Source organism: Castor canadensis, chromosome 6, assembly GCF_047511655.1.
Source record: "Castor canadensis chromosome 6, mCasCan1.hap1v2, whole genome shotgun sequence".
Classification (NCBI taxonomy): Eukaryota; Metazoa; Chordata; class Mammalia; order Rodentia; family Castoridae; genus Castor; species Castor canadensis.
Genome location: NC_133391.1, coordinates 79,000,994 through 79,015,604, shown reverse-complemented (window position 1 = coordinate 79,015,604; position 14,611 = coordinate 79,000,994). Strand labels below are relative to the sequence as shown.

Here is a 14,611-nt window from a genome sequence, read left to right as displayed (position 1 = left end):
CCCAGGCAGGGGAGCCAGTCCCCTGGCATGGAGAATCCAGAGAAGGGGCTACTCATGGAACTCTGCAGCCCATTATGCTGCTCCCTGTCCAGAGTTGCCGGTACAGGACCCAGGGAGGGGCCGAAAATATGGGCAGATCATCCAGGCAGATGCTGGTAACATTGCCCAGGGTTTTCATGCTACAGTGACCTCAGGACCTGGCATGCCCTGGCCATAGTGGAAGGGGTAAGCTGTGACCTCCGTTCTGTGTTCTTTCTGGTCCCTTTTCTAGCTCATTTGGGCCTGAGCAGCCCTGGCATACCAGACTTTAGGTAGGCGATATATAGGCCTAACCCTACCCTGCCTGGCCCTGTGCACTGGCCATAGGAGATATAACCTCTAGGCCTCAAGTTCCTGCAAAATGACTGCCAGTGTTGACCATCTCAGGGTTCTTCCTTGTGGGAACTCCACTGGGGCACATACCTTTCTAAGTCTCAGAATAAAAAGGGCTGGTCTCTTCCCTCTGACCCAGCTTCCATGGTGGTGGGTCATCTCCCAGACCTAGAACCCTTTGCTTATATTGCTGAGTGGGGCTAAATAAAAGTGGGCTGAGATTAAACCTCTGCCACAGAGGAGGGGAAGGGTCCAGAGCAAGGGCCACTGTGATACAAGGGAGGACTTGGAAAAACTCCTTAGTAAACCAGCACATTCTAGCTAGAATACCAACTTCAGGGAGGAATTGCCAAGAGAAGGAAGCATAGAAATAGATACAAAACACCAAAACAGAACTGAAAGACAACTGCCAAAGGACTGGTCTTATTTGTAAGATTCATACACTTGTCAGCTTTGCAAAAGTTTGAAGTCCTTATTGCTTACAAGTTTGATGATGGTGGTTGGTAGTTCCGAGGTTTTTAAAAAAGTGGCTACAGGTTGACCACCAGGCCTTACAAGTTAGCCTGTAATTGGAGCATGGTAGGGTCCTTCTTGTCTTACGAATCTGTTTATTGCTCAGATTTCCAACTCTATTCTGAGGAAGATCAGAGGTCAGACACCATGTAAGCTCTAGCCATTTGTCCCTGTCTGCTTTAATCCTCTGAGTCACAATGCAGAGTTTGGGAGTACGTTCTACAATTATGTATCACCCAGGTATAAAAAAACCCGGGTTTCTGGTTATGCCTTTACGATTTAGAGCCCCCTTTTATGCAGACTTTAATTCTTGTTCTTAGGTGATGGCTTACCTGTATCCAAAGGAATGCTGCCCCAGCCCCTCTGAAGGATGGTGGACAGAAGGCCCCCTATTTATCAACCAACTAGTGTTCACCAACTCTGGCTGCCTTGGCAGAGCCCTCTGTAATTTGCCAAGTATTCACTCCTGAGAGGAGGAGCACGTCCTTCGTCTGGAGTGGCGAGAGGAGGGGAAGCAGTTGATGAGCCAAGCTGCCTTTCCTCCATTCATCTTTAACAATGGCAGGAGCAAAAAGGCTGGCCTTCCCTTGTCCTGGAAGGCTAACTTTGCCTGAGGTTTGCACCTGACTTGCTCTGTGGCAGCTCAGCACCACCCCGTGATGAGTAGCTTGGCTTTCTGTGGGGAGCAAGCAGGAAAAAGGAAGTCTTGGGTCTGTCTTGGTGTGACTGCGGGTTCCTGGGCTTCCAGAGAGGAGATGCAGAGCAATCTAGTCTCCAAGAAGCCCCTTTCTTAGGCCATGGGCTCATGTCCTTTCATTTTCTCTCTCCAGTGTATGTGGTGGAAGACCAAAGAAGAGATGACCTGGGCCCATCCACCTGCCTCACAGCCTGCTGGACTGCTCTCTGTTGTTGCTGTCTCTGGGACATGCTCACCTGAGCAACCCAGCCCTCCTTCCCGGCCAGCTCTGCAGCCACCTCCAATAGTGTGCCTGCCCCATCTCTTCTGATTGCTGTAATAAGTGACTAGCTCTGTGCGGATACCACCTTCAATATGGGATTTTAGATTAGTGAGGGCTGCTGCTGTTTAATTCAGTGACTTGATCTTTTTAATGTTCAAAAATCCATTTCTTATTGATCTTTAACAAATGTGCTAAACGACTTTCATTTTTTTGGCCAAAGGCTTAGTTACGAAATATATATTTATCATTTTTAAATTATACATTCAAGGCAGTGGCACGATGTAACACACCACTGAATGATTTCTCTGCTGACACCCTGTATGTTTGAATAAATTTGTCCAAAACCCAGTTGTCTGAATTATTCCAGGTAAGCCACCTTGAGTCTGTGCTTCTGTCTCCTGGATTCCGTTACCTTTCCTGACCTTTCCGCTAAGGTTTGTAAGGTGTGGGTGCCCAAGGCTGAGTGTCCTTCAGCCTGTAGACCCTTCAAGATGGGCTTGGGAGGAGTGTTTACCATCACAGTTTAGACTCATTTTGGCCCATGGCCTAAGAAAGGGGCTTCTTGGAGACTAGATTGCTCTGCATCTCCTCTCTGGAAGCCCAGGAGCCCGCAGTCACACCAAGACAGACCCAAGACTTCCTTTTTCCTGCTTGCTCCCCACAGAAAGCCAAGCTACTCATCCCACCTTTGGCCACGGGGTGGTGCTGAGCTGCCAAAGAGCAAGTCAGATTCTCCTGGTCCCATGGCAATGAAGATCACAACTCCCTACCTCTGCCTGCCTGTTTTTGCCCTGTGGAGTAGCGCTGTGCTGTTACACAGTTAAATACCAGTTTTGCTTTTTTAAAGGCCATGATTTTATACCATCTCATGTCTGTGGTGTGGAGCCGAGTGTACCACTGAGTAGTGCTCCCACCTACAGCGGGCACCTTAAGAACCCACACAATGGTCAAGTACAGGAAAATAAGCAGAAAGGGATGAGTTTTTGAATTTTTATTTATTTTCCCTGTCATTAATATTAACTTCTAAGTTTACACAATTTAGTTGCTAATAATAGCTCTGCTAAACAGCTGACTTGCAACAAAATTCCTAAAAAGTGAATAACTGGCTCTCCTGAGCAGGGGCAAGCCAGCACCAGCACACTGTTGCCCCTGAGCCCCTTGGAGGCCTCAGGCCTGTAGCATCCATCTTTGACACTGGCCAAAGGGAGACTGCCCTGGAGGTGCTATCTGCTATTGAACTTTATTTTGCAATGTTTGGGAGGAAGCAGTGAAAAGAATCTTGAGGCCGACTACCACTCTGTTCACTTCAGCTATGAATTTAAGTCATCGTCCTCTGTACTACAAAAAGGCCCAGAAGTCAGAGGTCAAGCACCAGAAAAGAAAGGAGGGAGCAGGAACTGAGAGATGCCACTGCCTCTCTTCCTCTCTCTTCTCATCCCTTGGCTCAAGAAAAGCAGACTTGGAGAGTAGGACGTAGCCTTTTATTGGTTTGACAGCTTGCCTAGCAGCAAGCTCAGGCAAAACTTCCTATCTGCCCTGGCCCAGTCCTCCTTCTCCCTGGAGTTCCTAGCTCTCCCCAAGCACAGAGTGTCCTGGAGCACAGCTGACAGAAAGAGGCAGGGAAAAATACACAAGGTTGGGGCCTGAAAGGGGCTCAGGGCAACATACAGAATGTGGGGTTGTGAGACCATCCAGGTAAAACGTCCATCTGGCTTGGCTGAGGGGCTGTTACCCTGCGCAGGCCCCTCAGCTTTTGCAAGGATGAGAGAAGTCAGGAGGAAAGAAGAGCTTCACCTAGAAGCTCCTATTGTGCCCTTCGTGCCATCAGCATCTCCCGGATGTTGTCCTCAGCTTCCTTAACGCTCCGCTCCAGGTAGGACTTTTTCTGCTGCAATATAAGAAAGAAGGGTTAGGACCAGGGTGAACAGGTCAGGTTACCAGATGCAGCTTTTGTGGCCAAAGGTTACAGCAGCTCTATAGCATCTCTGATGAGCAGTTCTAGGAGCATGCCAGCCCACAGTGCTCCCCATCTGCCACAGGGGTGGAGGTGCAGAGGAAGTGGCCTGGGAAATGCTGGGAAGCAGAAGTGCTCTGTGGAAGGCAGGCAGTAACACTTTCCCAGAAGACAGCTAAAAAACAGGTGTCTGGGTACATGAAGTCAGACCAAAGGGCAGGAAATTCCAGGACAGTACTCCTGCCTCATAACAGACCAGACCGTCTCAAGGTTCCCATGGCCCAGGCCAGGTGCCCACAGTGCTATAGAGAGTGCACTGCTTTGTCCAGTGAGCCTGATGGCGGCCCTGAGTGCTGTGTGGCACTGCTGCTGCGCGCAGACCACACATCTCACTAAGGCAGATGAGTCAGGGTGGAATCTGCTTTCCTAATGAAATTGCTGCTGCCAGGAATCCAGGACAGTGACACACCAAGTAAAGGAGACCTTCTGGAAGCTTACCTCCTGCCTCATCTGGATCCTAAATTAAAATCTCAACTTAGACAAAGAAATTTAACTGCTTTCAGAAAGTACATCTGGACCAGGATTATAAAAGATTAGTCAAAGGAAATTATGTCTGTACATTATTTGCCCTGTGCTCACCCCTCAAATATGGTGGATTTAACCACAGGTCCCTGCCCTGAGGATGTATCGTGACTGTCTTTCCACCCAATAGTCAGACATAAAATGCAGGCTGCCTTTTGGAGGGACAGTACACACGTCCTAAAGGAATATTCAGAATCATCCCCTCCCAGGGTGCATGTGTCTGGGAGTCAGGCTGGAGCCGATAACATGAAGCCTGGTCCAGACAGCCCAGGAGCCACCAGGGTCCTTTTCTCAGCCCTCCCCTCTTCACCCAAATACCCACATGACCCAGGGAAGCAAAGGGAGAGGGCTGGTGGGCCACACATTACAGTTCACATTATGTTCAAGTGGCACCACACCTGCTTGACAGGCTTCAGGCAGTTGCTGAGATGGAAAAGTGGACATGACATTTGAGGGCATTCACTTGCACCAAGCCTCTCTACCACCCCATGCATGTCTGCCTTTACCTTCTCTCTGGTCAGATATTAACTGATTCTGAGGCTCTTCTCTGCAGGAGCCAAATGCTTCTACAGGCAAGACACAAATCTTTATGAGTTCTGGTAGAAACCTCTGATTCCTGTCTGTCCTTTCTCACTTCAACTTCCCTTTTGGCTAGAGAGAGCTCAGTTTTTACTCATCACCCACCTGCCAACTTCCTTACAACACAACAGGAGCTCCTTAAAACTTACCATGACCATGGTAACAATTCAGTGGTCACAAATGTATACTGTTGCTAAGGAATTTTGTTTAATTACACCACTGCTAACCCTGGTACAGGGTTATCATTGTGATAGCAGAGTGGGAACTTGAACTTCCTTTGATAAACAACCCTTAGAGTTTACTTGTGAGTTAAAAAGAGGCACATACTAATAACTCCTGACACACCACTGAGGAATGTACATGCACAGAGGGAACAACAGTCACAGAGTGCCACGCACCATTAGGTATCTTTGGGCCCAGCCCCATGGGAAAGAAACAAAGTGCTCAGCTGGTAGAGGAAGCAGGGTTCTCCCCTGCTACAGCCAGTGCCCAGGGAACCAGGTCTTTTGTATTAAATTTCTGCCAACTTGTTGTCATAGCTGGTGAAACCATAAGCCTAGAACATCAGCACAGGCCTCTCTGCCATACTGCCCAGGCAGGCCTATGGCCAAATTCTTTTTCCCTATAATCTTCTTCTTCCTATGTTTAATGAATTGTGCTACTTGTATATCCTAAAGTCTTCAAGTTTCAGAAAAACAGTGTAAATGACTTACCTTTGAGTTCAAATTCCAGTACTGCCAAAATTAATTAACTGATTCTAAAAGATGAGACATCCATACCATAGTGGGACCAAGTTTCAAACTTGGTCCTGTCTCATCCCCAAGCACATCTAAGCCCAGACGACCCTCACCATCAAATCCAGACCAAGGGACCTGCCATGAAATGAACTTCTGTCACAAAAACACATGCTAAAGTTTGAATCTCTGTTACCTGTGAACATGACCTTATTTGGAAAGATGTAACCCTGTTAGGATGAGGTCATACCAGACTGAGGGTGGTAAATCTAATGTTTGATGTCCTTACAAGAACACCATAGGAAGACAGACACACGGAGAGAGGGGATGCTGTATGACGATGGAAGCAGAAATTGGAGGGTATAAGCTGGAAGAGGCAAGGAAGTATTCTTAGGCCCTTCAGACAGAACATGGCCTGGTAACACCCTGGTTTTTGAAGTCCTAGTTTCCAGAACTCTGAAAGACGACATTTCTGTAATGTTTTAAAACACCAGTCTGTAATAACTTGTTATGCAGCCAGGAAACCAGCATAGTTCTTGAAATAAGGAGTGTCCCTTCTGGACCCAAAGGACCCTATCCTGTCACATCTCTGACCACAATGAATTGCAGAGGACTAGATAAATGTTCCTAAAAATTTAAATGCTGGGATCACACTTATCCCGAAAATAATTGTGGTAGAACTGACTCAAATACAAGTGAGGCTGTCAGAGAGGAAGACAAATAGGCAACCAATGATTAAGTTACACTTTCCTCCCTTGAATCTCCATAGCTTGTTCCTAAAACTATCAGTAAAGTCAGAAATTCTGTGGATCCCCATCTTCCCCTATTGCTGTAATTGACAGCTCCATTCTTATAACCACTTTAGACAAAAACATTTTATACTGTTCTTGAACCTTCTTTCTTTCATACTCAAATCTAAACAAGCAATAAACCCTGTTAGTTCTGTCTCAAAATGTATTCAGAATCTGACTTAATGAAGAGCCTCCTGGAAAGTCTCCTTTCTTCTGCTCTGACCCTTCAGTTCCTTTTCCCCACAGTGGCCAGAGTCATCTTTTATACTTAAAGCCCTCTGGTGGCTTTCCATCTCGCCCTGAGTAAAAGGCAGAAAAGCCTATTTGTCTTTCAGCTACTGAAACAAAGTATCAGCCAGCTGCCAGTGGCTCACACCTGTAATCCTAGCTACTTGGGAGGCTTGTGGTTTGAGACCAGCCAGGACAAACAGTTCACCAGAGCCCATCTCAAAAACTAACTAGAACAAAATGGCTCAAGTGATGGAACAACTGCTTTGCAAGCACAAATTTCAAAGTTCAAAGCCTAGGTCCCAGCAAAACCAATTAATTAAAAAAAAAAAAAAAAAACCTATAGACTGTGTGACTTTTAAAAGCAGGTATTTATTGCTCACAGTTCTGGAGGCTGGAAAGTCCAAGATCAAAGCAGATCAATATCTGGTGAGGTGCTATCTGGTTTACAGATAGTGTCTTCTCACTGACTCCCCACATGGTAGAAGGGCAAATAAGCCCTTGGTCTCTTACAAGGACACTAATCCCACTCAAAGGGCTCCACCCCCGTGACCTAGTCATCTTCCAAGCCTTGCTCCTTCAAGCCTTTCTCAAGTGTCACCTTATCTGAAAGGCCTTTTTACCCCCACACTCCCTGTTCTCTTCACTCAGATTTCTCTTAGCAGCACTCATCACCTCCCAAAACTGTAACTCTCTACCTGGCTTCCTTATGAGAAGGAAGTGTCCACAAAGGCAGGACTTTGTTCTGTCCCAGGATACAGTCCTAGTGTCTAGACTAGCCAGTACACAAACAGGAACTCATCCTTGTTAAATACAGTACGTTATGGGAATGATACCATATGGATTTACTTGTGTATATACTGCTCCTTTTTAGTTTTCCTCCTAACTTGAATAAATGAGGACATGCACCAAGGAAAGCAAAGGCAGAAAGTGACCATTCTTCACAGTAGTTTCCAGTATGGGCAATGCTCTTTAATCTCTTGCCCCTGGCTAGACATCGATTTAAAACTCAGACCTCCCAGATCTGATGGGGACATTAAAGCTTGGTTCCCACAACCCAAACAGGTCCAAAGGGTCAGCAGGTTAACTTGTACGACTACAAAATAAACCATCTCAATTTCCCAAGCCTAGTGTGAAGCCCTGAGTTCAAACAAAAGAGCCCTGGACTCTGAACTCCTTAAGAAACTGTTCCATCTGAAGTCAACCTCAAGGCTTCTGTTAATTGCACAACTCAGTGACTGCCCTGTAAGCTCCAGGGGCTCATGGAACCCACACCTTCCACCTTCCACCAGCACTCCTGAGAAGCCATGTGCTGTCCTCACTGAAGCCTCTTTGTGTCTTGCAGTGCAATTTCTCCCAGAACCCTTTCTCTAGGAAATTCTCTACTGGCATGAAACCACAAAGCTCTGGGTGCAGCAACATTCTTATGAGGCCCTGTTCAGAGAAATTCTGGTACTTCCTGTGGGTCTTAGTGTGGCCAGGGAAGTGACATTGCCATAGTCATTGCTCATCAGCTCAAGGTTCTTTTTCTGGGAGGTAGACTGAGGGGCTGGCCTTCCATTCACACTGAAGGGAAGACACTCAAGTGCCTAAAACTTTCTTGACAGGACACAACCTCTCAAATAGACTCCTGAGGTAATTCATCTTGTGACACTACCCCTACAGACTTTTTTTTTCCTTAGGAACTCTGACTCCAAGTCTCCTTCTCTAAATTAAGTTCTTTTTTCTTCTTCTTCCTGTTTGTCACATCTTGGGGTACAGAAAAGAGGGTTTTTGTTGTTAATCAGTTGTTTTGAAATATGAGTCTTGATATGCAGCTCAGCCTGGCCTTGAATTCACAAGCCTCCTGCCTCAGCCTCCAGAGATGGGATTACAAATGTGTGCCACCATGCTCAGTTATTAGAAGAGTTTTCCCCTCTCTGATCTTCTAATTTTCCATTTGTAAAATGAGGATTTGAACAATACCAGTGTGTCTTCCCACTACACCTCTAAATTCTTCTTTAGCCACAGAATCCCTTCTTCAACTGAACTCTCCTCTAACAAATAAGAGATAAAGTGGAGCTCAAGGGAGAGGAAAGACATGATGGATCAAGCAGCCCTTCTGGCTGGACCTACCTCCAATCCAGACTGTGGAGGCAACAGACAAGGCCATCTTAGGCTTTCTTCTATTCCTAATGTTCTATGAGATTTGTGTCCTCAAGAGACCCTCTGCTCTGTGTCTGACCCTATATTTCTCCCTTGTGTTGGACCTACACTTCCAGCTTCTGTAGACTCCTGCCAACTTTAAGCTGAAGACAAAAGCTACCTTCACACTGTCTCTTTAATGGTGTCCAAATTAACAGCCCAAGAGCCTCACTGATTCTCATTTTCTCTCAGTCTACAGAACTACAGCAAGTCAGAGGGTACTGCCTACCCACCATGGGGAAGTTTAACAAGAGGTCAAAAATTCACTGAAGGCTAAGGAGGCTATGCTGGCAGACAGGAAGCAAAGAGTGGAAGGCGTGGGAATGAAAGAAGAAAAAAAAAGGCAGTGAGAGGGCACAGGCAGGGAAGTGAGAAACGGAAATGAGACAGAGGGGGCTGTGGCCAGCAGGAGTTGCGGGAGCTCTGAGAGAGCAAGGCTCCTTGACGTGAACAGGTAAGAAGGCTCAGAAGTGACAGGAAAGATAGGAAAAACCTGACCAGGGATTTAAAGCTAAGAGTTAAGAGTAGTGGCCACCTAAGTACATGACCACTCATGAACTCACCTGGGTGAGTAATGAAGACACACTAGGCTCTATAGTACCTGCTGACCTTCAGTGCTGGTAGACAAGGTCAAAGAAAGAGAAAGCAACATTAGACATAAAGCAGGAAACTAAAGATAAGACTCTGAAGGGATTACTGAAGAAACTTAGAAACAGCCTTTGGACATCTTTCTGCTGAAGGAGACAAATGATTTGAGTCGGCTAGGCACAGACTTTGCTTTTCTCCCAGGTGTGGTTTACCTGCTGAGGGACTGACATTGTTGCCATGGGGGTCAGCCTTCCAAAACCCTCCTGACCACCTGCTGGTCACCACCCCAACTCAATCTGCCATGACAAGCCTCTACACTACTCAAGCACCTTATAGCAGAGATACACTGGGGGGAGATGGGCTGTTAGGTGGCCTCTACCTTTTGCTATCCTCCTAACACATCAGCTCCATTTAAGCCCCAGGGAAAGTCCAGGCTATCAAATATCCTGGGAAAGACAAGAAGAAAGAAAGCTCAGAGCTAAGTGCAGAGCCAGGAGGGGCAACTGGTCCAAAGAAAATGGCAGTGACCAGGTTTCATGCAAAAAATCTTTCCCATTTGGGCACGCTAAGCTTAAAAGCAGTGATGACAAGCTGGTAAATCATGTCAACAGGTGCTAAAGTAGGTTGGGACATTTGGTTCAACAAATACTACACGGGAAAAGGATCCTTATCACTACCCAAAATATCTAAAGCAACGGCTTTTTAAGTGTGACTCTTACCCCAGAAGCATTAACCAGAAATTTATCAGAATGTACATTCTTGGGCCCCAACCAGACCTGCTGAATCAGAAACTCTGGGGTGGAGTACAGCAATCTGTGTTTTTACAGTCCTCCGGGTGATTCTGAGGCATACTGAAGTGTGAGACCCACTGTTCTAAATCGGGAATCAGTAAACTTTGTCTATAAAGAGCCAGATAATAAGTATTTTAGGCTTTATGGGCTGCCTCTGTTACAACTACTCAGCTCTGCCGCTGTAGCACAAACAGCTATAGACAATCTGGGAAGCAGAGATGTGGTGTAACTAGCAGGCTGGATCTGGCCAGAAGTCTAGTTTGCCAGTCTCTTTCCTTAAAAAAGATGAAGTTTAAAGGGCAGAGATTTCAGAGATTTTTAACTTTTAATGAAAGTTGTTTAATAAAAGTATGTTTCCATTCATTCATTTGGCTCACTGCTGAACCATTTCTACTTTTTCCTTCAACAACCCTGGTTCTTAAAATCTACAGCACCATGCTTTCCCAGCCAATTTCCCCTCCAACAGCCTGGATACAAGCCCTTATTCACTGGTGGCACTGTGTTCCTTCACATCACTGCTATACCATGCAAGGTGACTTCCACTACAATGAGGGTAATCCATCTCAAACCATGACCTCCTACTTCCCTCACAATTTTTACTTTACCCCACACCAGCCACCCTGCCCATGTGTCCTATCCTAGATCTTCTCAATACCTTCAAATTTTCAATTTCACACTATTGCCTCATATTCTTCCAGGTCATGTCTGATACTCTTCAACCTTATCACTTTCACTGTCCACTATTCTTGCACTGCCCTCTCCCCCTGATTCATCTTAGCTGCCACAGCTCACCACTCACATGTATTCCCTATGTACACACTCTTCTCTTCTGCCCTGTCCCTCTGCTGCACTTACCTGGCAAAATGCCAACCCAAGCTAAATCAAACTATCTACCTACTACATTTCTGTACCCAACAGCTGAATGTTGCTGGAGGAAAAACCCTTAACTGTACTGAATATTCTCACTTGAAATTCAGGGCCATGAAGCTCAAATGGGCACTCAACATTATATGGAAATTTTCCTTAATATGTTTATTTGCCTGCTCTCCAAACCAACTTCATACTCTGTCCCCTCCTTTCTCTCCTCCTCAGCTCACTGAGAAAATAAAAGCAATCTGATGGTCACTCCTCTTTCCATTACCAAATCTACTAACCAACCTCTTCTTTTCCTATTGTTGAAAAGAACAGCATTCCCTGTGCCTTCTCAGAAACTTCACTTCCACAATTATCCTTCTTCTTCGTAATCTTCTAAGATCCTTCTTGGGTGAGGCAAATCATTGAAGGGGGGGGGGGGCGGGGAACAACCCTTGCTTGAGCTACAGGCTCCTATAGATACCATCCCCTTCCTTCACCTCCTCTTCTTCGCAAAATTTCTTGAACTAATTGTTTTTAGTAGCTCCAATCACCCTCTCAGCCCTCTACAATCACCTTTCCATCTGCTCTAAGTAACTGTGATTCAGGTCACTGATGAGCTACATTCTCCAAAGCACTGGTTCTCTATTATCTTCTTACTCAATCTCTCAGCAGCATTCAGCACAATTCTTAAAATACCTTCCTCTCCTAGCTTTTATGGCACCACACCCTCCCTTCCTCCAACATCACCAGCTACTCTTTTTCAGTCCCCCTTGCTGATGGCCCTTGTCTGTTCACTTTCAGTTCTGGCTGACCTGGCAATCTCCATGAAGCTGTCCTGAACTCCTCTTCTCCTTCTCATGGGCGCCATCTCTTAAGATACTCACAGCTGTCTCAGACCTTTAAACATACTATGTATGTTTAAATCTGTATATTCGACCCTGACCTCCCTTTAATTCCAGACTTACATATGCAGTTCTTTACAAAACATATCCTCTTGGATGTTAAACTCAGTTAACATGTTTAAAATAAATGCAACTGATCTATACTATCACCCCTCCCAGTCATCCCAATCTCAGGAATGGCACTCATCAAAAAGATACAAAAACAAAACAAAAAATACAGGAGCTATCTGACTCTTTTATTTTCCTCAAAGACCACCTCCTCCATCAGCAAATATTACTAACTTACTTCCAAATACATTCTTAAACCAAACTCTTCCTTCTGTCTAGCTCCACTTTACCATCCTAGTCCAAGACATCTTTTGTCTGGAAGTCTATAAAGGAGACCCTAACACATAAATCTCTGTTCAAAAACCCTTTGCTACAGAGGGGAAAAAAAATCCAACTCTCTCCTGGCTTATTCTCTGCTCACAACTCTCTGCTGGTCCTATCATAGAATAAAATCCAAACTCCTAAACCTGGACAAGGTGATCCGACATGATGCCCCTGCCAACCCATTGCCACTTGCCCCCCCCGCCATGCTTGTATACATGCCACCAAAATTACTTCTATCTTAAGAGAGTTGACTATGTGTGCCTTCTACCTGTAGTATTCTTCTTCTTTGATACTTATAAGAGGCTAGCTATTTCTTTTTTTTTTCTTTTTTCCAGATCTTGGTGCAATTTCACCTTTACAGAGTGGCCTTCCTAAGCACTCAACTAAAGGTGGTCTTCAGAAACTCTAAAATATCAGCTTTCTATACAATAATTTCTTTATTGTCTGCATCTCAGAGTAAGGTTCCCGAGAGCAGGGAACTTGTCTGATCTGATGAATGCTTTACCCTAATACCAAGAACTGGCACACAACTCATTTAGCCAACATTTATTGAGCACCCAGTATATTTTAGGCCCAAAGAGGACTAGGATTAGAACAGTGAACAAGTCACACATTTACTCACTATCACAGTGCATACAGACATTGAGTTACTATTGTAATAAGGGTTCTGAAGGAAAACAGTCTAATGGAGCAAACACCTGATGTAATCAAAGAAAGCAGGCACTTCTGAACTTAGGTCTGAAGGATGAGCAGGCATTAACTAAGTGGCAGATTCAAGTAGGTGAGAGAACATTTCCAAGGCAAATTAATGGAGCAGCATGTGCAAAGGTCAAACAGCACACTGTGTTTGGGGAACTGAGTGACTGCCAGTAAAATTTGAGAGGGAGGTGGAGGGAGAAGAGAGGAAGGGAGAATACAGAAAGATGGCACTAGGGAGACTGAAATTATGCAGGTTCCTAAATGTTTAAAGTTTTTGTTTTTACCTTGAAGGTAATATAAAGCCACTAGATTTTAAACAGGAGTGACAAAAAAGCCAGATCTCCATTGAAAACAGTCTGGCTGACGTGTAGAGAATGAATTAGAAAACAGTTTCCCACAGAATGCCTTATGAGTCATGAACAGGTAACAGATGTACCCAAGATACTGATCCCTATGGCCCCTAGAGTGGCTGGGCAGGGCAAGTCCAGGGCAGTCAAAGCCCGCTGAGCAGATGCCACCAACTCTAAGCACCCTTGTCCAGTTACCTCAGTGAATCATGTAAATACAATTTTCTGGGTAATGTGACAAAAATCAGATCGAGAAGTACAGGATTAGAGAATCAAGTGTTGGAAACCTATCAAACCTATTAGGAGGTCATTGCAATAGTCTTGGAAACAGATGATAGATGATAACATATTAGTAGTGATAATGGAGATGGAGAAAGCAGAGATTTAAGAAATAATCAGGAAGAAAATCAACAACAGGACTTCAACAAGTTCTTCACCATAACTTTCATTAGGGATCAGAAGTGGAGTTGGGATCAAAAATGACTTCCCAATATGCCTAGCCTGGGTTTGCGCACTGGCTGGATGGTGTTGGGTTTCAATGAGATAAATACAGAATAAAAACCAGTTTTGGACATACTAAGTTTAAGGCATCTAAGAGAGACCTGAAAAGAAAACTAGACTGGGTCTGAAGTTTATGGAATCAAGCTGCATTAGGGATATAATTTTGTGTATGAGTGTGACCTGAAGATATAAGAATGGATGAAATTCCTAGAAAGAACAGAGAGTAAGAAGACAGCCTTAAGGAAATTCAACATTTAACACTGGCAGGAAGATGAGGAACCAACAAATAAACTAAGAGGGAAACTGTGTGTCATAAAAACCAAGAAAAGACGATGAGATCACCAGAAATCACTAGATGTGTTCAAACTGGAACAGTAACAACATATCAGAAATGCCTGGGGGGGGGGGGAGAACCAGATGTGGTAACACACACCTGTAATCCCAGCGCTCCAGAGACCAAGGCAGGAGCATAGAGAATTCTAGACCACCTTGAGCTATATAGTAAGACCCTGTCTCAAAAAAGGAAAGGAAAAAGAAAAAAAGAGAAAGAGAGAAAGATGGCTGGGGACTGGAGAGGAGAGTGCTACATGAAGTGGCCTCTCAGATATCTTCCAACTTAAGACCTGCCCTAAAGTTCCATGAAGAAAAATTAGCTGATAT

The 14,611-nt window shown here is 45.0% G+C and overlaps 2 protein-coding genes across 2 annotated transcripts in view; one reads left to right on the top strand and one right to left on the bottom strand.

Annotated features, from left to right (window-relative positions):
* Cystm1 (cysteine rich transmembrane module containing 1) overlaps positions 1–2,192 on the top strand; it is a 60,399-nt gene extending 58,207 nt beyond the window's left edge. Inside the window, exon 5 of the mRNA XM_074077868.1 lies at positions 1,716–2,192. Within this exon, the coding sequence (XP_073933969.1) occupies positions 1,716–1,822 (107 nt within the window). The 3' untranslated portion in view covers positions 1,823–2,192. The remainder of the gene's footprint in view (positions 1–1,715) is intronic.
* A 1,116-nt stretch (positions 2,193–3,308) lies between these two features.
* Pfdn1 (prefoldin subunit 1) overlaps positions 3,309–14,611 on the bottom strand; it is a 59,065-nt gene continuing 47,762 nt past the window's right edge. Inside the window, exon 4 of the mRNA XM_074076891.1 lies at positions 3,309–3,732. Within this exon, the coding sequence (XP_073932992.1) occupies positions 3,649–3,732 (84 nt within the window). The 3' untranslated portion in view covers positions 3,309–3,648. The remainder of the gene's footprint in view (positions 3,733–14,611) is intronic.